Raw genomic sequence first — 26,169 nt, 5'->3', positions numbered from 1 at the left:
AAAAATGCTGGTACTTAAATTATAATTATGATTTTATCTTAAATATGATACCTTAAATTTGAACCCCACAGTTTTTAAGTAGTTCAATTTTTTTTCTGTATGAGTTGACTTTAGAGCTATCAAATACCATTTGACATAAGTTTTAACGGAATAGTTATCTTAAATAATTATATTAACCTTCACCGTAATTACTAATTTGTTACAATAATTATAACATTAAACTATAATTGAACTCAATCAATTGGTTTTGAAATATAAAAATACTATGTGTATATATTTAAAAAATAAATATAACGAGCATACAATTTTAAACTGAAACTCATAAAGTGATAATGGCTGCAATATTGTTTTATGTATAAAGTTTATTTTTGTGCTTTTATCCTATTACTAGGTAAGTAGTAACTAGTAAGGTATAAAACGCAAAACGAATTTGTGCTTTTGGTCTATCAAAAAAGATAAACGATTTACGCTTATGGGTTTCACCGTTATCAAGTCCTGCACCCCTACTCATATAAGAATTGACCCATCTCGATGGTCAAGGTCAATATATATTAAGTATGTTACCAATGTACGTATCAACCTATCTATTAGGAATGACAATTTGTGACCGTTCCGGGATGGGGGGATTCCTCCTGCGTTTTTAAAATATAAGATAAACTTGATGTTCTCATTCACCCGGCGCGTGACCGTATACCGTTGCAAACAATGCTGTAGTGCTGTCCCCGTTACCGTGCCGTCACCGTGTTCGACGACGGCAGTGCGACGAAAATATACAAATTTAACTTTTAATTTTGTACATTGTCTTCATCCAAAATCAAAACAATCGTTAACTATAGACATCTTTGCCATTACGAGTATATTGTAAGTTATTAGTACGTCGCAAATAACGATCGAAACACTGGTCATTATGAATAGAAATCACAAAAAAAAATTGTCAGTACTTTATACAGCCTATAAAATTCCACGTGTAATAAAGAATTTTCATTTAGAACTTCAAAACAATCGGCCAAATAGCTTTTGAGATTTTTGCGGACAAACAAACGCTTTTGTTTTACATTATTTTGTGAATTATTCATTCAACATAACAAGCAGTTTTAGTGATGAAGATGGTCATCAATATGTCCCATCACCAATGAAAAAACATAAAATGGGAAACGTGAGTATATTATATACATATAGTCTGTACCTTTATATAAAATACACAAAACGACAAAACTGTAAAAACATTTGAGAGCCACAATTTATTATATCATATGATATATTATATTATATAAGCTCATACGTATAGTATATATTGTTTTTATGGTTCTGTTCAAATTATTTAAATGACAAAATTGTCAAAATTGTTTATAGTTTACTTACAAATCAGTAGACTGTCACATGACTTGTTGTTATTGATCGGGCCTCGGGCGAAAGTCGTTAGGACGAGTGTAATAATTATTATTTTTAACTGTGTGAGTGAAATCAGAAATACAGACTACAAGTGTATATCATAGTCAAAGTCCTTTGACTTGGACGATTGGACGGTAATCACTAATCACTAATCGATATTACTATATTATTACAATATTGCTATATCTGTGTAACTGTGTCCGCCGAATAACAGTATTTTAATAATTATTATTACCTCGTTATCACCCGTCGATTAGACTAAAATATGTCAATTGGTCAGTGGCCTATAATTATCGCCGACTAATATAAGACGTATAATACACAATCACACTCACACATACACACATAACATGAATAGTCTTAAATAATTAAAATATTGTTGTGTAATACACTTTCGTTTGTTTTAATTATTATATTATTGTGATAACGTTAGTAGCGTTTTGATAACTAACTCGCCAAGCGCTTATTTTTATAATCCTCCGAGTGCAAATTCGTAAATTATTCCTTTTCATAGTTGTTGTTTATTTTTTATTATTTTGTGATCACGAACCGCCACAGTTTTTATAATAAAATTATAATAATATATATATATGTATATTAGATATTATTTAGATATAACAATACATTACATACGTGAGCACAAATCTTATCGGTTGTCATCAATATTAACAACAGTAGGTATATGGTATTTTTTGCATATTACTTTTTAAATATTACATTTTTATATTAAAATCGTCGTATTGGCTCAAAAATTTTCTATCGTATTTCGTACTTTTGTGAGTGAAAATTGCTACCTTTTTTAATTCTATTTTGTGTCAAATATGGTACTTTCCTGTTATACGAGACTACAACTATTATCGCGACTACCGCCTAAGACTACCTCCATCTCCATTATGACATTATAATTATCTAAGACTACCAAAATTTTCACACTTTCCTACTATCACAGACTACCTTATTTTTATTTGTATTAAGAGGACGTTGCGCCGCATGTACGATGTCCTCTTATCAATTTAATCATATTTAATTCTTTGATATATTTTTTAATCTGTAAGTATTGTGGGGATGGTCACATTCGAATTATATGTAAAAAAAAAAAAATAAAGAACAGATTTAAATACCCAGTAATCATTTGTGATATATTTCACACTTGGTATACGGTTAGGTTGAGACGTCCAGATCAAAATTAATTAAACGGCGAACGACACAACTGACACAACTTTCATTAGACTAGACTACTGCGAAATTTCTGCAAAGCAGTCTTACTAGTTACTTTTCGTCACATGAGAAACATCAGATTACAAATACTCAGTATAGGTAATGATATATATCTATGTATAATATAATAAATTTATAAAATTGTGAATTTCAATGCTAAAACGTAGCGCATGGATATATTTCAGCTAATAATTATGGTAGTCACGATAACGGAGGTAGTCTTGGGCGGTAGTCGCAAACATAGCTGTAATCTCGACAGCTTCGTATAACAGGAAAGTACCATTTTAGTAGTCTTAGATAAAAGGATTGTGATATTGTCAAAAAACAAGATAATCTAGTATAACAGGAAAGTACCTCAAATATTACTATCATTTATAATTTAAACATATATATCGACATATCGCATGCGTGTGCTAATACCATTCACCGTGGTTATTGCTTTAATTATAATATAAAATTATTAAAAATTGTTATAGATATTATATTATTTTTTTTATACTTGTTAACTTTGTTAGATTATATATCATACAATATACATAAACTTATATAATATTATATAATATTCGCATTTATACAGACAACGGTTATTAATAATAATAGTATATAGGTACTATACTATGTATAGTATACATTATACATAAGCCAGCGCTGATCGTGTGGCTATAATATTATACTAAATTTTTTTTTTTGCTTTTTTTTAAATATATTCGTTAAAATAGTTTTATGTCGTATGCACAAGGGCGCACCCAGGATATTTTTTTCTTTTTTTAGGGGGGGAGGCTAAATTCAAATCATTTTTAAATATTAATAGTATTTATAATAATATAAGCAGAGGTCTCTCCCGGGGCCCAGAATGACAGGTATAAATATATAATATTATGTTATACCTAATGTTTCAATTTCGTTAGTTGATAATTTTTTTATATAATAATTTAAAGTCAATATATCTAATCAAATTATCAAAATATTTGGGGCTAGCCATTTGGGCGGGGGGGGGGGGCTAAAGCCCGTTAGCCATCCCCTTGGGTGCACCCTTGCGTATGCATATTATTATAGAGCTCGGAAGTTGATGACCTTAAAAACATTAAAAAAATGACCTCAAAAAAACGCAAATATGACATAAAAATGACAAAAAATGTCCTTAAAAATTAAATAAAAAAATTACAAAAAAGTAGACGTAGACGAGCATTAACCGACGTTTTAATTTTCGGCATTTTGAAAATATTACGAAAAAATAATAAAATCTAGGTACCATAATATTCACTACAACATTACATTGACGACTGTAATCAGTGAGATAAAATCGGATAGTTACTAATCCGTGGTAATTACAAAGTTTTAAGTAAGTTATCGACATAATGGCTGCAATCGACAAGAAACAATAAGAAGTGAATTAATGTGAATCAGTAAAAATGACTAAAAATGTGGGAAAATGACCTAAAAATGTCAAAAAATGACTTAAAAAGTAATAAACACTAAAAAATGCAAAATTAAAACTAATTGATCAGATTCACATGCTAATGAAACACATTTTAAGCCAACATATAAATTGATTTACCTGTAAACATTATGGTTCCTAAATGGTCTACGTCTGTAAATTTACGCGGAGGTTCATATATTATAGTTTTGTTAAATATATAAATAATATTAAAAGTAGAAATATTAACTTACAGTTGACTGCCACGGAATTTCTTAATGCATTTACTGCTAGGCTACGAATCTACAATGGTCGATGAGAACTAAAAATTGTACACACTCACAATTTATTGCCTTTTAGTATAATATGCAGTGTACACAAATTATGTACCTACTCTTACACTTTTTCCCTTTTTTGCTCTCTGTACATTAATGTGTATGTATATCACGTTCAACAGATCTTTTTCAGTTAGCGATAAAATATAAATACATCATAGTATCATACATGGTATACTAACAAAATGTTTTAGGACAAACTCTATTTAGTTGAAATCGTGCTATAATATTTTGTGTTCTTACCTAAAACGTGTACCACGTGGTAGTCAATTGATTATAAATTAAAATATAATTTTCCTAGATCTAAGTATAATAGTATATTATTATGCGACGAGTAGTGGGCGGAAGATATATTTTCATTACACTGTTTTTAAACCATTATCAATTAGGTATATTTATTATACTATAGGTGCCTTACTGATATATCATATTATGCGAGTACGTACAAGGACAAACACGTTGAGGCTGCACGCTTTACTCCAATATGATTATATAATGTTTATACGTTTGTCAATTATTGGAGGTACCGGTATTATAATCGTATTACAATGTATTAATAACGCAAAAATATTACTTTTTGCTTTGTTCGTAACTGAATATATTAAACAGTAGACACCGGATTTGTGCACTTCGTTATTTGTCTCACGTAGTCATCGCGATACGTGCGACACCGTCGTCGTCGTCGTCGTGTTTTATCTTTAAAATACAATTTTGTGCTACAATTTAGCGTTATTAGTATTAATAAATATAATATTTTACAAATATTAATCATTGAACAAACGATGGAGTGTTCTACTTGTTGTAAACAGTTTATTGTGATTGTGATTATGCTGAATATAGCCGTCACGTGCCGATACATCATTTTCTATAGATTTTGGTAATATACTATTGTCTATTACTAACATACATACAGGGTGTCTCGTGAAGATTTACCCATTGCGATATCTCCTGAAATAATGAAGGTATCATAATTTTGATTTTTTAATAGGTTTCGCGGGGACATGAACTACAAATATTTGATGTTTTATTTATTTTAATGATTTGGAAAAAAAGTTACAAAATAAATTTGTTTTTTAATTATTTTCAAAAAAATTGAAGATAACCATTTTGTAGTTCATTTTTCTGAAAATATTGACGTTTCAACAATTTAATTTCATTAATCTCCTGATTTTTAATATCTTTTCTAGTTTCGAAAAAAAAACAGTGAATTACACTGAAAGCGTTCGGCAGCCGTACGAACATGCGAACCACATGTTTGATACATTGATATTTGATACTACTATCGTATTCAATAATTCGTAGTTTATTTCGAAATTAGAAAAAATATTAAAAATTAGGAGATTAATGAAATTAAAATGTTGAAACGTCAATATTTTCAGAAAAATGAACTACAAAATGGTTATCTTCAATTTTTTTTTAAATAATTAAATAAAAAAATATATTTTTTAACTTTTTTACCAAAACATTAAAATAAATTAAAACATCAAATATTTATAGTTCTTGACCCTGTGAAACTTATTAAAAAATCAAAATTATGATATCTTCATTATTTTGGGAGATATCACAATGGATAAATCCTCACGGACACTGTATACATACCTAGTATTATAATATAAATCATTTAATGTGATGTACAATTAGTGTCGTGATAAGAGAGGAGGGGTGAATAAAGAAATATGGGACAGTTTCCCCTGTTGTTGATATTATATATATATTTTTAATTATATTTAACTTCTTGGCATTAAATATAAACTACCTATACTATAATGGTAGATGATAGATATTATAAACATATTAAAAAAAAAGGGAAAAATGAATCAATTTTCAAATTTATTAGATGTAAACAAAGTATACCTAGGTTGGTTATTTAATATTTATTATATAATTGTTTTCTTAATTTAATTGTATATGTATCTAATGTATAATACAACACATAATGTTAACCCATCGGCCACCAGAGAGGCAAATTTTAATATTCCTACACAGTATACAATATATGTTCATACTATCAATTTATTAAGAAGTGTGTATAATATTTACAGTATATGTCATACTTGCAACTGTATTTAATCATCATTCATATAACTTTTTACTGTTATAATTACATTTGGTCCATCTTAATCATAAAGTGTTACTTGTTTTACACACACCCTTGTTACCTTGTAGGCGCACCCTCCTCAGGTTGTAAGTAAAACGTAAAACTGTGTGTAATCAGAATCTAGCAGAAATAAGTATACAGTCTTCATGTATCTGCATTCATTAATATATTTTGATGTACAACAAAATAATTAAAATTTGTCGATAAAAAAATCATTAATTTTTGTTTAATATTCAATTTTGTCAAAATGACAAGAAAACATAAAATTATCTATAAGAGATTTATACATGTACTTTTGATATTTTTTAATACTGTAAACAAATAACGTGAAGAACCATATGATTGAACATTTCATGAATTTTTAAATGCAACAATTTCTGTTTTAAATGTTTTAATGAATGTTGTCATCATATTTTGAACATCAGGTCCATAAAAAAATCATGTTTATAAATTTTCGATATTTTTTTTATTAAGAGCACTTTAAAGAGAACCTTGTATTAAATGTTAAAGCTTTTTTGACTTACAAAATTAAAAAACAAAAATGTTATGGTAATAAATTGAAAAAAATATCAAATATGTCTATAATTAATATTAAATATAAAATTATACCATGTCTATTTTTTTTTTTTATTTAATAGCTTATAATTAATCTTGTCGGTGTCACCTATCAGCCTCAGTTGTTGCGGATTAATTAGAGAAAAATAATCTTAATATTTTTAAAATTGTATTTTGTATACTAGAAATAATAACATTCATGTACTTAATAATGAAAAGTTTCAAGTCCATTGATAAATATTTTTTAATCACAACATAATAACAAAACTGTCAAATGTTTATAACTAATCATTAAATATTATTTAAATAGCAATAAAAGAGCTAAATAATTAGAAAATGTAAATCATGTCTAACACATTTTATTTTTAAGTCTTTGCAATTATTCATTTTGTAAAGGCAGGTAACTCTACAATGCAAAAGTAACACAAAATGTATTAATAAATTAAATGTTTTAGTTATACAGATAATTATTCTAAGCTTATACCTATAAAGATTTAAATGGAATGAATAAAATATCATTATAAAAATGTTATGTCGAACATACCTTATAGTCATTACTTTTTTTTTTTTTAGCACTGCTTTACCTAGACTCTAGGGGCAGTAAAAAACCTAATAATTTTAATAATAGTGTATATAAAAAATAAGGGACGATTTTATTTTATTATTTATGTATAACGTACGTAACTTGAAAAAAATAATTTTAGATACTTGAAGTTTACTATAAAAATAATTTGATCTATTTATAGATATTTCCATTTTTTTTTTTAGTTTTTTTCAATAAATGCCAATCAAAATTTTATCGTTAGGCAAAAATGTTTGAAATCTGCTTAAATTTTATTTTATATCTAGTACTTATTTAAAAATTGAATACAATATTTTTCATTGCGTTTTCTACCTATAATAAAAAAATAAAGTTCACTAGAATGTCACTTAAATTTTCTATGGCCGTTTGAAATTCAAAACACAGGGCTATAGATTTATGATTTTTTTTTTATATACTGTACGATGAACGCAATTAAGGTGAACAAGTCACATTCATCGTTCATCGTACACAAGAGATGGACGACTCAGAGCCTACCAATGATGTAGAAATCAAGAATCACAAATTCGGGATAACTTTAGAGCCAGTCATGATGTTAATAAATATCGGAATACATGCAAACCGTGAGTATACATAGTTTTCTATTCTTAAAATTTATGAATAGAGATTTAAATTAAATATACTATATAACTTTCAAAATGTAGCTCAAAGTGTAATAAAAATAAATGAGGAAATTAGGTAATATATTGCTCTGCTGTGCTGCAGTATGTGTCTATAGTGTTCCTCGTCATCAAGTCTCTATATTGTATTTTTAAATAAGAATTTAATGATAAATTATTGAATAATAAAATAATCTGAGCAAATACCTATATAATAGCCTATTATTATTACTAAATATATTAATTCATACATTTTATTAGAAACTGAACGCGTCAAGCGATATTAATATATTGATTGTAAGTTGTAACAATTATGAATGGTTTTTGTATATGTCTGAACTCTGTATACACAATAAACAGTCGAAAAACTACTCTAATTTTGAACATTGCTAGTGTTTTTGTATAGAAAATTAGATCTTATTTTTTCTTTAAAAGTTTAGAAAGGTAAAATAGGAAATTTTAATTTCTAGAACTTTTTAAAATAATCGGTGAGAATAGGAATTTTTATGCTAAACTAGTTTTCAAAAAATATTGATTTCTTTATTTTGTTATAAACTTATAAAAAAAAAAGTTAAAACTCAAAAATAAATAATTTAACCAGACATTTTCATAAAAATGTTTATATTAACATTTTCTATACATAGCTTAATTTTCAAAATATTATGAATCATTTTAAACTATTTATAGACAATTTAAAATCATAAATAATGTTTTTTATAAGCTTTTTGATACAAGATTTCTCATTATTTTTTCTATTAATAACATTTATCTATTTTTATACGAGTTTACGGCATTGGATGATATTCGATATTCATACATTTTCTTCAAATTACAGTGACACCCTCGACACCTAATTAGGTAGGTATATATTAATATACAGCAGAGTGGTACTAACCCGCCTATCTTTTTTATACTGATATTAAAATAATTGAGTAAAAGGAAGTCATTATATAACTTAGTTAAAAATAACTTAACTTTAAATTAATAACTTATTTAAATATTATTAACAGTGACGCACACTAGAGGGTTCTAGAGTAGCAGCTGCTAGTGCTGCTACCCCTGATTTTTTTGGCTTGAAAGCTTAATGGTACTTTCGTGCAAAAATTATACTCAAATTGATACAGATACTGTAATTAATACATTTACCAATAATGAAAGCCTATTAAAAAAAGCATTATTGTACTAATTTCCATTTATTCTTAGTTTTTGAAAGTAATTTGGTGGGTGGGTGATATATTTTCCATTGAATGTGCTGCACTGCTACCATTATTTATAATTGAGTGTGTGCCACTAATTATTCACTTATAAGTTATAAGTAAATTCAAAAGACAATAAGTGATTGTAGACTATAGCAATAGGCATTTTATCACTCTGTTCAGAATCAAAAATTTGAAATTTTCAAACGCTTAGAAAGTATAGATGTATAAGTAATATTGATAAATATTTTAAATATTTTAAATATTTCATAGTATATAGTGAATAATAATACTCACGAAATCACGAATTATGATGAAGAGTTTAAATTACTTAATAAATAAATAAATTTCGAATAACAACAACATTTTCTAAATTCGTTTAAATATCAAATTTTATAAAATTGTGAATACTAATGCATAAAAATTGGACTGAACCACGTTTGAACTAAATTTTATCGTTTTTAATTAATTAATTGGCACTTTGTCTAGGAAATATTAAAATCAGTAACATGCAGTATTATAATTTATTTATTTCAGTGATGGTGCAAGCTAATTTATTCGAAGAACGTGTATGCCTTCATAGTGATCTCGGACAAAATAAGTCTGTGAATTGTTACAATATTACTGCAGCAGAACAAGAAATAATTCAGCCAGCTGCGACAAATTTTTTAATGTTTAAAAATCTGATAGAAACATTTGTGCCATGTCTAATGACATTATTTTTAGGTGCCTGGAGTGATGTAAACGGTCGTAAACCTTTGTTATTATCAGCTATCTCAGGTGAGAAGTAATGCCTATTTAGATACTGAAAATAAAAGGTTATAATATATAAATTTCGATCACTTCAAATTTAAGGTATAGTTATATCTAACTGTATGTTCAGTGTATTTTCTACAATACCAAGCCTGTCTCCTGTAATGTTTTTGCTGTGCAGCCTACCGGTTGCTGTAAGTGGTGGAACTGGTGTATTGTATTTAGCTGCATTTTGTTATATTGTTGATGTCATCGATAACAAATCAAGAGCTTTCAGGTAGTGACATTAGAGCTGAATTAAAAAAAAAAAAAAATTAATTTAACGATTTTGCTAACATTTAATTGTTAATCACGGTCGCTATCGTAGGTTACTAAATAATATTTTAGGAGCTTTAACGCACTATATCCATTATATAAAATATAGCATAATATTTTATGACTATTTTATTAAATGTTATAATTTCTACTAAAAAATAAAAAAAAACAACATAACTTATAATAAGTACTATATTTATAAGAATTAATTTTTATAATCTTTGTTACAACATAAAATTAAATGGATACATGTATTCACACTTTAAATTTTAATTTATTTGATAAATTTACTTAGATTACGTCTGTCAGTTTTAAAGAATGGAACATTTCAGCGTGAGTAGTTAATATCAGCGTAAGGTTATTTAAACGAGGAGTTTTAATTGTTTTAAATGGTCGATATTCACACAGATCTTTATTACGACATCTCCAAAAATTCCAAAATTATGTGAGATTAAAATTAAATTTTTTAAATATGTACATAAAACCACATCTAGGAACAAAAAATTTTACAGCCAAAATTTGTTAGTAAATAAAACATTTTATTCGGATGAATACAACATTTTAAATACCAGTTACGAAATAACAACCTGTGTCTCGTGATAATCTGTCACCTGTCGAATTATACATCGACCAACTGTTTTATCTCTTATTGATCTATCTAGGACACCTAGGTCCTAAAGTATTTGAAATTTTTTTGATAATGATAATGGATAAGAAAATAGAATATTCGATAACTAAATAATAAACTGCACCGAAATAACTATGCGCTGACATTATTGTCGGCGAAATGTTCACGCCGATTTGTCCAAAACTGGTTAAACCCTCAGTTTTACCATGTTACACTTATATACCGACACGTGTTTGATATAATATTATCGAAAAAAAATTAAAATTAATTATTTTAATGGGCATCAATTATAATTTAGTGATTATTTATGCAACAACATAAGTATATTAAATTAAAAATATATGTTAGATTTGTATTTTATATTAATTATTATTAAATATAATATTTATTTAATTATTTATTTATTTTACAGGATTGTTGTTTTGTACACATTTATCGATTTTGGATCAATACTTGGATCTGTATTGAGTACAATATTGTATAGTAGCTCTACTACTTACGTTTATTGCCTTTCATCGTTTGTTTCGATAGCTGGACTTCTGTATACATATATTTTTCTTAAGGAATCAGTAGTCATTAAAATGGTATATATTATGCATTTTGTTTGTTTTATAATAATATATTTTAAAAATTTTCATAAATGATTTCATAAAAGTTATAAAGTTTACCCAGCTTCACTTGTGTTGATTTACCTACCAATAAACAGTTCTTTTTTTTTTATAACATACTAAAATTTAATTTTATAAATTAAATAGATATATTATTGATTTTTAATTGATTTTAGTAAATGCTAATTTATTTAATGGACAAAAATTACACTAAAAAGTCTAGAGCCTATATATACCTATAACTTTTATTGAAATTGATCCGGTAGTTTATACTCTATATATGACGAAACAAACAACAATTTTAAACTAGCTAATTCCCGTGCACTTCGTTACCGAACAAAATGCATCCATGTTAAATTTGGTTGCCTAATAATGCTAACATTTAGCGTGAGGGTAACACTATTTTTGGTTGTCTGATTTGGTGTACAGATGATATTTCTGACGTATCACCTTTACATAACTGTCCCACCCAGCGTTGAATTTTTTCAATTGATTAAATAATCGCACAGTCCTTCGACTAATGATAATAAATTACCTTACCCTACTTAAATATTACCTCTTTATTATATATCTAACCTATATAATAAAGAGGTAATATTATGAGATCATTAATCGGGATAAAAGCTATTATATCTGATGATAGAAACAAAATCACTCACATTGATCATAATTTCGTCAAAATCGGTTGAGTAGTTTCATCGGAGTACATCGTAAACATACCCGTCGTACACCAAGATTTTATAATATATAAAGATTTGAATCACATTTTTTACTTTTGGACTCCTCCCCGAGTACTAACTAGATCCCATTACTTCCAGAAATTACCCTCAAATTTGAAAATTATTTTTTTTTTACTACTTCAAAAGGTGATGAGAAACATATAAATTAAAAATAAAATAACAAATATCATTGTAAAATTAATAAATTCGTTCAGCACTTCCATAAAAAAAATTGAAATTGCGTCTATGCCTCACATATTCATATAATATTGACTATAATATTATAGAATTTAGTTTGCAATTATTTTATATTTTTAAACAATTTCTGCCGCTGATATATAGGTAAATAACTCAAAAATAAATAATAAATATCTTCTAATTGAGACATATTAAAATACTTAATAAACATTTACCATACCAATGTACCTAACCAAATTTACCATACAAAATATATTGAAAATACTAGATGAAATCTGACGGGTCAGGGTTACATCCAATAATTCATTTTCTGTGATTCTTTTTTAATTTTGTTTCATTATTTCTATACAGGGAGCGAATACAAAACTTTTTAACATCCAACTAATAAGAGATTTGTGGCAAACTGTTATGAAACAACGATTAGGTTACTTGAGATGCATAATTATACTGTCTGCAGTGTCGTTAGCTCTTAATTTAATTGTTATGTTTGGTAAGTATAATACAAGTACAGAATGTACGCATACATATACCATAGGTACCTAGTCAGCGAATATTAGATATTATAAACTTGATTCATACATCATATAATAAAATAAATCAATAACTATCAACTAAATCCATTATTCCTGAATTCAATATAATTAATTAATATAATTTTATTCCAGGTGAAGGAACGTATATGTACATGTACTTACAGAAACAATTTTCGTGGACGTTGGAAAAATTTTTACCGTTTCGTGCGTATATGACACTATTGCATGGTTCGTTATTTGGGGTGAAAGTTTCACAACATTATGTAATTATACTGACATATCTACTGCATTCGTTTATAAATATTATTTCAGCCATTGTTCCCGCAATCGTTGTATACGTGCTCAACGCCAAACTACAAATTCCTGAAATGTATATTGTTACCGCTGTTACAGCCGTAGGAATTTTTGAAAAGATTTATTTCGCGTACTCGATATACGAATGGCAATTATACGCCGTGGAAGCTGTTGGAAGCACTGTGTATGCAACACAAACGTTGATACGATCTCAATTATCTAAAAGTTTTCCCTCCGAAGAAATAGGTCAATATTATAGCTATTTATTTGTGAGTAAATAATTGTTCGTTAGCTCGTGTGTTGTCTCACATATATACATCTCTGTATTAGTGAACTTTCGAATAGAAAAAAAATTAATTTTTATTTAACGCGTAATTTACATATGCATGTACGTGCGGGAACATTCCGCTATTTCTTTTATAGACAGTCACACACATTAAATATCACACACTGTGCACACTTCTATAGTTCTATACCACTAGCACGCACGCACTTAGAAAGTTAACTATAAAGAACTGTTTCAAAACTGTCCATATCGAATTCCTTTAAGTCTTAAATCCGTATCGTCTGCCTATATATAATAGTAATATAAAATATTATTATACTTTTAGGTAAAATATTAACATTCATAAGTCTGGTTGAATCTCATGGAATATTACTATACTCACCGATATACAACACGATCTACGCTGCAACAGTCCAGAATTTCGCCAATTGTATATTTTTCTTTTCGGCAATACTTGGCATATTTATGCTTTGCTTATTCGGGTGAGTTAACATTATTTATTATGTTATAAAAATAATTATTACAGTTTTCAAGTTCACAGTTTAATAAGCGCCGAATTCAAAGAAACACTGTTTAGATCTTTATACAGGTCATATGTCTAAATTAATAACTTCAATTGAGAATGTAAAATATTACAACGTTTGCTCTACTTTTTAAGTATTTCGGGCAAATATTCAATTTCTTAATAAATAAATAATATTTTTACCTTCATATTTAGGTAGTACTAGTACACTATAATATTAAAACTAACCACAATTTTGCTCGCACGGATTACCAACAACAATTGGGTGCGTGACAGTTAAATGTTACTGGTACAAAGTATATACAATTTAAATTAATAGATAATTGTATGACTATGCATCTAATGCATTTAAATTTTTAATATTATTAACATAAATATAATCACAAAGAATTTTAAAAATTATACTTATTTCAAATTTATAAATTTAAAAATATAACTGTTCAAATTATCCAATTATAAATATTCAAATTTCAAATTCTCTGATATGCCTTGTAAATAGGTAGTGTTCCGTGTTTTTATTTTAAGTTAAGTCACTGCAAATCATATAAAACAATTAAATAATTTAATTTTTAAAATAAAGAAGAAACTAGAATCAATATCATATCGATAAACATATATTATTACCTGAAATTTCGGATATCTTATCGAAATAATAATTTTTATCATGGATGGACGTAAAGATAATATTTTAAAATATAAAAATTAAAAATCGACAAATCAATTTACGTTCGTTCGTTGTTTTAAATAAGTAACAATGTATTCAATTGCAAATTTGCAAGCGTGTATTCAGGTTCAATTTTCGGGAAGGGGGGTGAAATATTTAAAATACATATGAATTAGAAATACATTATTTTATTATTATTTTAATGATAAAAATGATTCTACTTTAAACATTTCTGGGGGGAGGGGTTATGCCCCTAACCCCTCTGTACACGGGCTTGCTCAATTGTTCACATAATTTTCCGCATTTAATTATTGACACATTATTGCCTCGCACTCAATCTATGTTATGCTTTTATGCATTTATGCGTCAGGAAAATGGAAAAACATAGACAATTTTAGCTTAGTTGTTTTAATTTTAAATAGTTGGATCTAATAATATAATAAATTGACTTATTATCAAATATTAATGATTGATTTTTTAGGATATTTTAATTTTCAAGTAAATTACGAGTACTCATCTATGTGGCCTTGTATCAGTTATATCTAATGTTAATATTTTAAAAAACAAAAAATAACAAATATTGATAGATACCTTAAGTTTACTGATAGATCAATCCACTCTAATATTATTAAACCTAACTACACGAAATTGAAACTTCTGGACGCATATACTCGTATTATGCTATCTATTTATTATATATTTTTTGTTAGTGAGACGGAAACAACGCATGCGGGTGTGACAATTTCTTAATTCGTATTTATTAAGTAACTTTTACAAGACTGAGAGTTATGTCATTATGTGTAGTAGAGTTGACTGTTTCTATTCTCGATTTGGACATGAACAAAATAGCTTAGGTATTTTTAATAATATAATAAACTTAAATTTGACGTATTAGCTTAGTTACGCTATGTTGAGGTTAACTAATAACTACTTTAGTACTGAAGTTTATTAAGTTAAAATGAATCATCAATGTGTATAAAATAATATATCTGATTGAGTATGACATTTTTAAACAAATTTTGTGTATAGATATAATAGATTTTAAATGCTATATTTTATTTTATATTACATGTTACATACTATATGAGTTGCAATATTTATCAATTAAATACATTATTAACTTATTTTCAGAATAATATTATTCTTACTTTCAAGAAGCACCAAAACTGATGATTTTTTAATCGAAAACTAATTTTAACCGCCGCAACAACAATCATTTTATGTAGGTATATAAATTAATTGTTTTTTTTCTTGCATTGAGAACTACAATACCCATCATATCTTACTTTTTTTAATTGAATAAAATGTTATCGGCGTACCTACACTACTACCAACTACACTGTCTACACTATATTTTCATACATCATACTCATGATTAATTAAGTCTTAATTTATAGATATTATGTAAACGAAAATTTTTATTTTATATTCCACGAATAATAATTTTAACTTAAAATCTCAACATTTTATAAAATGCAGATTCTTAAATCATACAAAAAATGTATTTCGCATATCTCTGTACATTGAAGATATAATAACGATAGTACAGAACACAGAATTTGGTACTCATCTATATTTTAGTTTTCCATAATTATGTATAATATTTTTTATATATATGTATTTTAAAATTAAATTTCTATTGGTCTATATGTGATGAGTGATGACCATGTGCCATATGCTTATGTTTTTAAGATGTTTCAATTTTCGAGTTATGATGAGTGACAAATGACCATAATAATTTAATATTCTCATGTTATGATATAGTATATACCTGTTATACTTAAATGGAAATAAAATGAAAATTTTAAATAAATACGTAAAATTGCTATGTTAGCAATAAGCAATAACTTAAAAGAAAATATTAATCAAAATAGTTAATATGTTGAGTGTTAAAACTTAAAATAATACGTAAGTACCATTAATATTAATATTAATAATATTATAATATTATATTAAATAATATTTAATATCAATATTAAATGGTCCATTATATGCAAAATGCCAAAATAAAATATTTTGGTCTTAAGTGGTCAGTAGTCACTGTTGGTCGTCAGCACACATAATATAATCGCCTTAGTAAAATTATGCACAGCTACAAATATTGAAACTATATTATCTACTCACGAAAGTCGTCAAACATATTAACGATAAAAAATCAATAAAATTATAATTATAAATAGAGAACCTGAGAGTCTATCGGAACACCACGTACGTACTAGGCGAAAATATATACAAAGATATCTAACGACTAATGAGAAATTACAATTAAATGATAATATGATATCGACTCGTATTATATTATAATTACTAGTATAATACTATATTATACACTGTAATAATAAAAGCGAATATTATTTTAAATTAAATTGTATAGTAAGTATTTGATTGGTACATGTTCTCTTTTTCTGTTTTTGAAATTTGGGAGGGGCATGGCCCCAAAAAAATTATTACTGGAGAAAGAATATTTTAAAATTTAAGGTAATTACAAAAATGAAAAAATATAATGCTTTAGAGTTGACAGTTAAAAAGCTATTGAGTAAATATTGTAAGATACTTATTAGTTTTTAAACTAAGCATTTGGAAAGTATTCTAAAAATTGTCTTGAATGTACTTGTGTTAAAAATCAAACACTTTTACAATTAAAAATAAATATTTATCACATCAAATTGTTTTTTTTGATAAAAATCAAATTATTAGGCATTTATTTATTTTATAATCCATTTGTTGTTTGATCAATATTATTAATATTGTAGTATTTTAAATAATTAAAACACAATCAATTTTTCATTTATTTTCATTTTTTAGTATTAAATTCTAATTATGCTTAATTGTGAGATTACAATTTTAAATTAGTAATAATTAATTACAAAATGAATTGTCTAACCTGTTTGTACAATTAAATAAGTAAAATCATAGATTAAATACCTAACACTATATCATCTATGATAAAACTTACAAGTTTTTAATTATATGTCAAGTATTTGTTCTTCAATAATTTTTCTTAGAAGTATTTGAATTATATTTTAAAAGTATTTTTACAAGATTGAGTTGATGTATGCAATAAATTTTATCTTTTTCTACCCAAATTCAAATAAAAGCAAAATACCTTAGATACTTTTATTAAGCTAATAAACTAATATTTGATTCATTAGGTTACTTCCGCTACTATCACTACTAATTTATGCAGTTAGTTGAGATAAAACCACTCAAATTTAGTGTATAAAGTTATAACTTATAACAGTTATAACCAACTAATAATATATATAAAACAACACCATATCGAATGTTATTTTTTTTTAATAAATTGTATAAAATATGTATAAGACATTTATAATTTAGTACTATGTTATACAAGCATTGCAATATTAATATAATATCAATTATATGTATATAAACATATCAATTTAATATATTATTTTCAGAACAATATTATTCTTACTTTCAAGAAGCATTATAACTGATGATTTGTTTGTTAATCGAAAACTGATTGTTACCAATACAACAACAAATATTTTATGTACATGAATAATTTTTTTTTCTTATAATATTAAAGAGGAAAATTACAATAACCTTTGTTTTACTTTCTCCTCTAATTTGAATATAACATTATCATTATATACATTTTTTCTTAATAATTTATATCTTATCAAATATTTTTTTTAAATAAGTTATAGTTGACAGAGAAAAAAAATAATATAAATTAGGTATTAACAACTACCTTCTTATTTTTTTTTTTAACAGATTTGCTTTTGGTTTTTTCTTTTCTTTTGAACATTTTGTGCTATATTGAATACCAATTCTTCCTCTTTTGGGCAATTATCTATGAACGTCAACAAGTAAAGATTTTCTCCCACTCATTACTATTTAATATACAAATGATCTCATGATAAGTAATTATTGTTAAAACTGTTGAGCGTGTACTTTATTTTTACATTCAATTAATTTATTTTAAACTGTTCTGCTACGCAAAAGAACAACACTATTTATCGAGAATAAATGCTCTGTATATTTTATTATATGAAAAGATGATTTGTATACAATTAAATAATGTTCTGAACAGAATTACACTACACTTTACTAGGACTGTTATAACACTACTGCTGAACGTACATCTATGGCCCAGGCTCGGTTTTAACTAAAAAGGTTAGGTTTTTGTTTACTGGATATTTCCAGTATTAATATTTCCTAGATTATAAATCTACAATATTAAGTTAAGTTAGGAAAATAGTAAATACAACCTAAGGTAAGTAGTAGTTACAGCTTCAGGTAAATAGCATATAAATATTATTAATTTTATAAAATAAATATTATTTTACTAAAAATGAAGTTGTTATTTCATATACTTGAGTTATGAACTGAAACCTTCTAACTTTAAATTTACAACTTAATTTCTCCCAACATACAATTCCCTGCATTCTGCAACTTCTTTTACATTTATATGAAAAAAAACATAAAACATAAAGTCCACAAATAAAACAATGTTTCAATACTTGTTATATTATTATAAACTATAATTATCAACTAATAAACTATTTATTTACCATTTAATTTTTTATATTTTATTAAATTAATCAAAAATATTTTTTGGAAGTTAAAAAAAAATAACGAGGTACAAAATTTTAAGAACCAAACTAAAATAATATCGCGGTAAAATATCAAATTAAGACTTTAGCGCAATGTGTAAGACAAAGATAGTAACACCATTATATGATCTAACACTATACTGGACGATTGTCGATTACAGCCGTATGATTACAGTCTTATATAATATGACCGTGGTAGTTGTATACATGATAACTATTTACCTTTTTACGATTGGAAATACAAGTATACAACTTATATCGTACATCACCTTTTTACTTTTTTTTTGCTGTACATTATGGCAACACTGGCTGTACACAGCATCTCTTACATTCTCTTTTCAGTTTTTTCTCTTAATTAAATATCGATTTCCTTATAGCTCAGAGGCTTCTGTGCGAGTAAAAACTATCGTTTCTCTGTCTGTTAGGTTGCCCTTAAAGCGTGTTTTGTGAAAATAGCAACACCGTATTCATATTATGTATTTATGTTAAAAATTTAAAAAGTTAATATCAATAAGATATTGAGTTCGTGTAAACATATATTGATCCGTATTCTACGTGACCGACCGGCGACCACATTTCCAGTGTGTAAGCCATTCCGCTCTGTTGCAATTGATCTTCTTGGTGTAAAAAAACAATATATTACGGTATTTACGATCGTTTTTTTTACAATTCTACGGTGTTTTGAATTTCGTCAGAATTTCTAAAGATAAAAGTATTGTATGAATATTAATTGCATGCTTAGTCTTTGTTAGGTAAATCTGGTCGATTTATTAAAAGTATTATGGAATCTAAAAACGCCGAGTCTATAGACAAATCAGGTTGGTACCTATTTATATTTATAATTTCGTATTTTTTTATTGAAATGTATTAACTAGTTTTAATTTTTAAATTTTATAGATCAAGATGTTGCGCTTATTGAAAATGGTATACCTAAAAAAGTTGATAAGAATAATGTACAAGGTAAAAGACGTAGAAAATGTTTACGCGTCAACATATCTGCTATACCTCCAGATTCTGGTAATTAAATATAAATTATTATAATTTTTTAGTTAATAAAAATAGATTAAGTAGTTGTCTATATTTACAGCATACATACGATTTTTAAATGACAGACGCAAACGATTTCGTTCGAATAATCCTAATTTATCATTTGCTGAAATAACTAAAATTAATACTGAATGGAATCGGTTGCCAGCAGATAAAAAACAAGTAATTATTTTATAATATGTTATAGAGAAGAGAATTGTCATGTTATTCATCAATAAATACAGAAATATATATTTAGAAAACTATCCACTAATTATAATTAAAAAGCTTTAATTATTCTTTTATAGGAATTTTGTAACATTTAATTTTGTTTTTTAGAAATTTCACTCAGCAGCTGAATGTTCTAAATGTGTTAAAAAATTAGTAGCAGCTTATAAAAAGACAAAAGCATATAAAAATTGTATTCAACGTGAAATGAAAAAGAAAAAAATTAATACCCAAATCCAAGAAGTTAGTTGATTATTAATTATTTTATTTTCACAAAAAATATATGTGTTAAAATTAATATAATATTTTTGACATTCTAGTTCACAGTTTACAAAATATTAAATGATTGTTAGTGAAACCTTTTAATCATTCACCTATTATATAAATGATTTATTTTCAATAATAAACAGTAATTGATCTTACTGTATGCTAATAAATTCATAATAATAAAGTTCAAAAAGTTATATTATTTTTTTTTTCATATTGGTGCTTTAAATGAAGATAGTTGGATAAAAAATATATTGAATACAGATTTAGATTTTATAAAATTGTTACTTCATTGTTAATAATTATTAACTAGCTATGTATTTATTTTATTTAGGACAAAGAGGATGAAGAATTTAAAAAAGAGAAATCACCTGGAGATATCAAATTAAAAAAGGTTAGTTAACATTTTTTTTGTACTAAAAATATTTAAATAAAATTAGTTGTATGATACTTATATATCACAAATTAATAGTGTTTTCTATCTGTTTCATTTATTTATACTCTAATATTATACACCACACTCCACGGGAGTTCTTAATATTGTATAATTTGCCAAAGCATTAAAATACTCTGTGTTGTTTTTCTGCAAGAATAGAGATAGAATTAACACTGCATCATTACTTGGAATATGGGTTATTTATGACACTTGTGATATTAATAATACTAATAATCTTTATGTCACCAGTGGCACTAGTAAAATCAGATAGAAAACATTATATGATATTATAAATTACAAATTCAATTTTAACAGTAATTAACTGTTTATGTATTTATTTAATTCAGGAACAAGAATTAAAAAAAGAATATCCATCTGATAATAGGAAATTAAAAAAGGTTAATTTTTTATCAAAACTTTAATTAAAAATTGTTGCATGAAAAATATGTATTGCAAATTAAGATTTTATATAATTACAAATTTGTTAATAATTATTTATAACTATTTTGTTTTATTTAGGAACAAGAATTAATAAAAATAGAACCATCTTATAATAACATTAACACAGTTTATGACATACCAACATTTTCTGATGAATTCTCAATCTTCAATAATGGTTGGTATTCGTTAAATTGTATTTACTATTATTTATTTATCATTTATTATTTTTTTCTAGCTAGAGAAAGTGAACTAAGATACCTCCAAAATATATTAATGGACGAATTACTGTGTCACGTAAGGTTATTGAAAATGCATTATGATCTTGACTGTGTATTGAAAAATTTGTATGAACAATCTTAAGGTCATCGAAGAACAACAAATCACATTTAAATTATTTTAGTTAGCCTTTTTACTTTTGTAAAATTAAAAATAAATAGGAGTCTTCAAAGGATCGTGTATCTAAAGTTCTAACCACTCATAGTATAATACTTCCACAGTTTTAAGTAACTAGATGTTGACCAATTTTCATTTTCTTTAATCCAGTTTAAATAAATACGTATATTTATTTGACTTTTCTTATAATTTTTTGATTCTTGACAAATAACATTTTGAAGATTATAATGTAAATAAAAATTGAGGTAATTGTTACCTAGTTTTTATTATTAATTATTAAAAATATAACTTCACACATTAAAAATACATATATTATCTATTACATTTTTGGATAATTAATATAATAGTATTAATATATTTTAAATTGGAAAAAGTAAATCTAGTGGTTGGCACATGTTTCTTTACTCTTCGGCGATTCATCTCTATAAATTGAAAACATTTCACAATTTGCTATGCAAAACTACTCCAAATAGGTCACTAGGTTAAAACTAACATTTGTTTGCATTAGTACCTACTAATGTTTATATAGCTCTGTTATTCATACAGCTATGTTAAACTTCCAATGGCCAGGCCATATAAACTACTTGTTTTGTTCCCCATATTTCTTTTTTGTATATTTATTAGATTTACACTTTAGTCTTTTATTAAAAATGTTACCAATAATAATGTACTTCCTAAATCATTATCTTTAGATACAATGGTCGTTAATAATAGTATTGATATTGTTAATGTTTTTGCTAAATATTTTTCTAATTCCTATTCTAATGTACAACAGTCACCTAATTCTTCTTCTCTAAATATTAATAAAATTAATTTAAATTCCTATATAAATCTAAATTCTATCTCCTTCACTGAATTAGATATCCTTAATTTAATCTCTAATACCAAACTTAACTCTAATGTAGGCCCGGATGGTATACCCTCTATATTCCTCTATAACTGTAAATTTATCTTAACTCCAATATTAACAAATATCTTTAAGGTATCTCTCAAAAAAGGTTTATTTCCATCAATTTGGTAAACTTCTTTTATTTCATTAATTTCAAATTATTGCTCTGTCTCTAAGATATTTATTATCCTGAAATTATTTTCACACTCAATTTCCTCAAAATTATCAAACTACTGTTCTTCCTTACTATCAGATCATCAATATGGATTTACTCTCAAGCAATCTTGTAATAATTTAACTGTGGTAAAAAACATAATCCTTAGGTCTTTTGAATTACATGCACAAACTGATATTATTTATACTAATTTTTCTAAGGCATTTGACCAGGTAAATCATGTAATTCTTATTAGAAAATTACAAATATTTGATTTTTCAGGTTCTCTACTAAATTAGTTTCAATCATTCCTATCCAAACACCACCAAATTGTTAAATATCTAAATTTTACCTCTACACAGTTAAATATACCTTCCGGTGTTCCTCAAGGTGACCACTTGTCAACTTTTCTTTTTAATATATTTATAAATGATCTTCCTAATGTCATCACTAATTCTAATAACCTTCTATTTCCCGATTACGCAAAATTAGTAAAAATTATTAAATCAGAAAAAGACGCTTTTAATTTGCAATTAGATATTAACCTTATTTTGTGGTGTAATGAGAATAATCTATTTTTAAATATACAAAAATGTAAATTTATGAAATTTTACCTAATTAAAAATCCCGTTAACTCTCAATACTCAATTTTTGGCACCAATGTCGAGCTTGTTAATCAATTTAAAGATTTGGGTATAATTTTTGATCGTAAATTAAAATTTTCTCTACATACTGAAGAAATGATTAAAAATAAAGCTTTTCGTAACTTAGTGTTTATTAAACGTACTTGTGCTGTATTTTCAGATCCTATTCCCTTGAAAATCCACTACTTCTCTTTTGTCCATTCTAATCTAGAGTACTGCCCCCTCATCTGGATAAATAGTTTGTCAAAACAAGCTCTTGCGCTGGAATCTGTCCAAAATAATTTTTTACGTTTTATCTCTTTTAAATTTAACATAAACAGACCTGTCCACGGCACATAATTATGTTTTAAATTTTCTTAATATTTCCCTACTCTCTGATTGTCGTACACTTTTACTCTCTACATTTTTACAAAAACTAATATTGGGTTCAATAGATTGTCCTGAAATTCTCTTTTTAATCCGTTTTAAAATTAATTACCATAATTCTAGGGATCCAAAACCCTTTTATCCACTTTTTTCAACAAAAAATTATAGCTTGAACTCTCCTGCTAACCTTCTTATAACTGCAGGTAATACTTTTGTCTTTGATTATATTTTATTAATAATTTCTATATTTGATTTGTATTCTATATCTACTTTAGCAGTATTATTTTATTCATTCTCTAATTTTAAGTAGTAACTATAAATTATGTTTTATGTATTAATGAGTTCTTTCACACACAATGTTAATGTTAATATTATGTTTTAGGATTCACGTTTGCTTATATTAAATAAATAAATTATCCAATTATGTTTTTTTTTATATTATTTAATATTTTCATGTGATATAGTTTTTATTTCAAACAACAAAGAAAATCCATTGACTGAGATATGTATGTAATGGAAAATTGAATAAAATTTAGTAATTGTAGAAGATAATACATAATATATACTACTTTATATTTATATAATATACCTATTTTTTACATTATTTTTATTAAAATATCATATTAACATACATTTTTTGTTATTATTAGAGTTTGGATTTCTATGCAATAGTATAGTCTAAATAGTTTAGTTAGTAGTATAGTTCCTTTAGTCCAAATATTATTTATTTATTATTTATAATATTATGGTTATCTATTATATCCACCATTATTTTCACATTGAATTAAATTAACTATTTTTTTTTGCATATTTATTGAAAACGCATGTCTCTTAATAGTATATTAGGTTTAGAGTCGTTGAATATTAATAAACTGATTTGGTCATTATATCGAGTACAAGATTATTTTTTCTTTTTTATGTTTCTTAATTATCTTAGTAAAATCATCTATTATTAAAATTGTAGAGAATGTTATTTTTGAGGACACAATGTAACCAGTATGTCAAATCCTCAAGAATCATGAAAAAAATAACAAATACTGCATTGACATATTTTTAATAAACTTATGAACTATAGTAAGTTCTTCATGAATTAATTTACTAATTGTTATTATGAGGTACATGATATGTGATTAGGCACTGTGTATATAAATGTATAATTTTATATTTTGTTAAAATATATATTAGAAGATATTTTTATCCACATTATATTATTTCTGTTCATATAAGCAATATAAAAGTATTTATAGTAAAATATTTAGTCCAAACTCCAAATCTACCTTATTATTTTTAAATACATTATTCTTTATTTTATAACATCTTGTAGGTATCTAGTGCTAATACAAATACTATAGCTAATAGGTAAGTAATTATCAGTTTTAGTACAAATAGGGTATAATATATAAATCTAATAAAGTTAGGTTCTTACTTCATAATATAAGTGTGAATAAAATGAAATAAATTGATAGGTAGGTACTAGGTACCTATCTATATTTATTAATAAATCCAGTAGGCTATAGTAAGCACCGATAGTGGATTCTTTAGGAAATCCATTACCCACATTATTACAATTATTTTATAATGACAACTGGAGCATTTAAAATAATTTCTTCTATATATTGTTTCAAAATATTTTGTCATATTTCACTACATTTATATATTTTAATATAATATCTATCCATGCAAACGAAGTGAAATAACAGACAGAAATATTATAGAAGTATATACTTAGAAGTCAGGAATATATTAAGACGGATTAACCTCTTATAAAATTTTAAGTTAAGAACATTATCTAGGGCATCTCATAAGCATT

At 25.7% G+C, this 26,169-nt stretch overlaps 2 protein-coding genes across 5 annotated transcripts; both read left to right on the top strand.

Moving 5' to 3' along the window:
- The first annotated feature begins 838 nt into the window (after positions 1 to 838).
- On the top strand, positions 839 to 18,438 carry LOC113556442 (proton-coupled folate transporter-like). Of its 4 annotated transcripts, none has more exons than XR_003405528.1 (11): positions 839 to 933; positions 990 to 1,156; positions 8,036 to 8,179; positions 9,949 to 10,191; positions 10,267 to 10,441; positions 11,520 to 11,691; positions 12,984 to 13,122; positions 13,298 to 13,393; positions 13,478 to 13,728; positions 14,071 to 14,227; positions 16,064 to 16,285. XR_003405528.1 is itself a non-coding variant. In XM_026961392.1 (11 exons), the coding sequence occupies exons 3-11, from the start codon at positions 8,074 to 8,076 to the stop codon at positions 16,122 to 16,124; spliced, it is 1,377 nt and encodes a 458-aa protein (XP_026817193.1). In that variant the 5' UTR covers positions 866 to 933; positions 977 to 1,156; positions 8,036 to 8,073; the 3' UTR covers positions 16,125 to 16,285. The 4 variants fall into 4 exon arrangements, 1 of the variants encoding a protein (XP_026817193.1); XR_003405529.1 differs by lacking the exon at positions 16,064 to 16,285 and adding an exon at positions 18,355 to 18,438 and having other exon boundaries at positions 866 to 933; positions 977 to 1,156; XR_003405527.1 differs by having other exon boundaries at positions 866 to 933; positions 977 to 1,156.
- Positions 18,439 to 19,909: 1,471 nt separating this feature from the next.
- Positions 19,910 to 22,448, top strand: LOC113558807 (high mobility group protein 20A-like). The gene is made up of 7 exons (XM_026964357.1): positions 19,910 to 20,333; positions 20,413 to 20,532; positions 20,603 to 20,724; positions 20,881 to 21,012; positions 21,371 to 21,430; positions 21,992 to 22,088; positions 22,149 to 22,448. Exons 1-7 carry the CDS (start codon positions 20,297 to 20,299, stop codon positions 22,271 to 22,273), a joined length of 693 nt encoding a protein of 230 aa, XP_026820158.1. The 5' UTR covers positions 19,910 to 20,296; the 3' UTR covers positions 22,274 to 22,448.
- The last annotated feature ends 3,721 nt before the right edge of the window (positions 22,449 to 26,169 follow it).

This window comes from Rhopalosiphum maidis, chromosome 3 (assembly GCF_003676215.2).
Source record: "Rhopalosiphum maidis isolate BTI-1 chromosome 3, ASM367621v3, whole genome shotgun sequence".
Classification (NCBI taxonomy): Eukaryota; Metazoa; Arthropoda; class Insecta; order Hemiptera; family Aphididae; genus Rhopalosiphum; species Rhopalosiphum maidis.
Note: the sequence above shows the minus strand (reverse complement) of the source record. Positions and strands in the feature narration are given on the sequence as shown.

Coding starts and splice junctions, on each gene's coding strand:
- LOC113556442 (XM_026961392.1), top strand. CDS start 8,074: ATGGACGACTCAGAGCCTACCAATGATGTAGAAATCAAGAATCACAAA. Junction 13,123..13,297: donor TAATTTAATTGTTATGTTTG/GTAAGTATAATA, acceptor ATTTTATTCCAG/GTGAAGGAACGTATATGTAC. Junction 13,706..14,070: donor TTTTCCCTCCGAAGAAATAG/GTCAATATTATA, acceptor TTATACTTTTAG/GTAAAATATTAACATTCATA.
- LOC113558807 (XM_026964357.1), top strand. CDS start 20,297: ATGGAATCTAAAAACGCCGAGTCTATAGACAAATCAG. Junction 20,725..20,880: donor TGCCAGCAGATAAAAAACAA/GTAATTATTTTA, acceptor TTTGTTTTTTAG/AAATTTCACTCAGCAGCTGA. Junction 22,089..22,148: donor ATTCTCAATCTTCAATAATG/GTTGGTATTCGT, acceptor ATTTTTTTCTAG/CTAGAGAAAGTGAACTAAGA.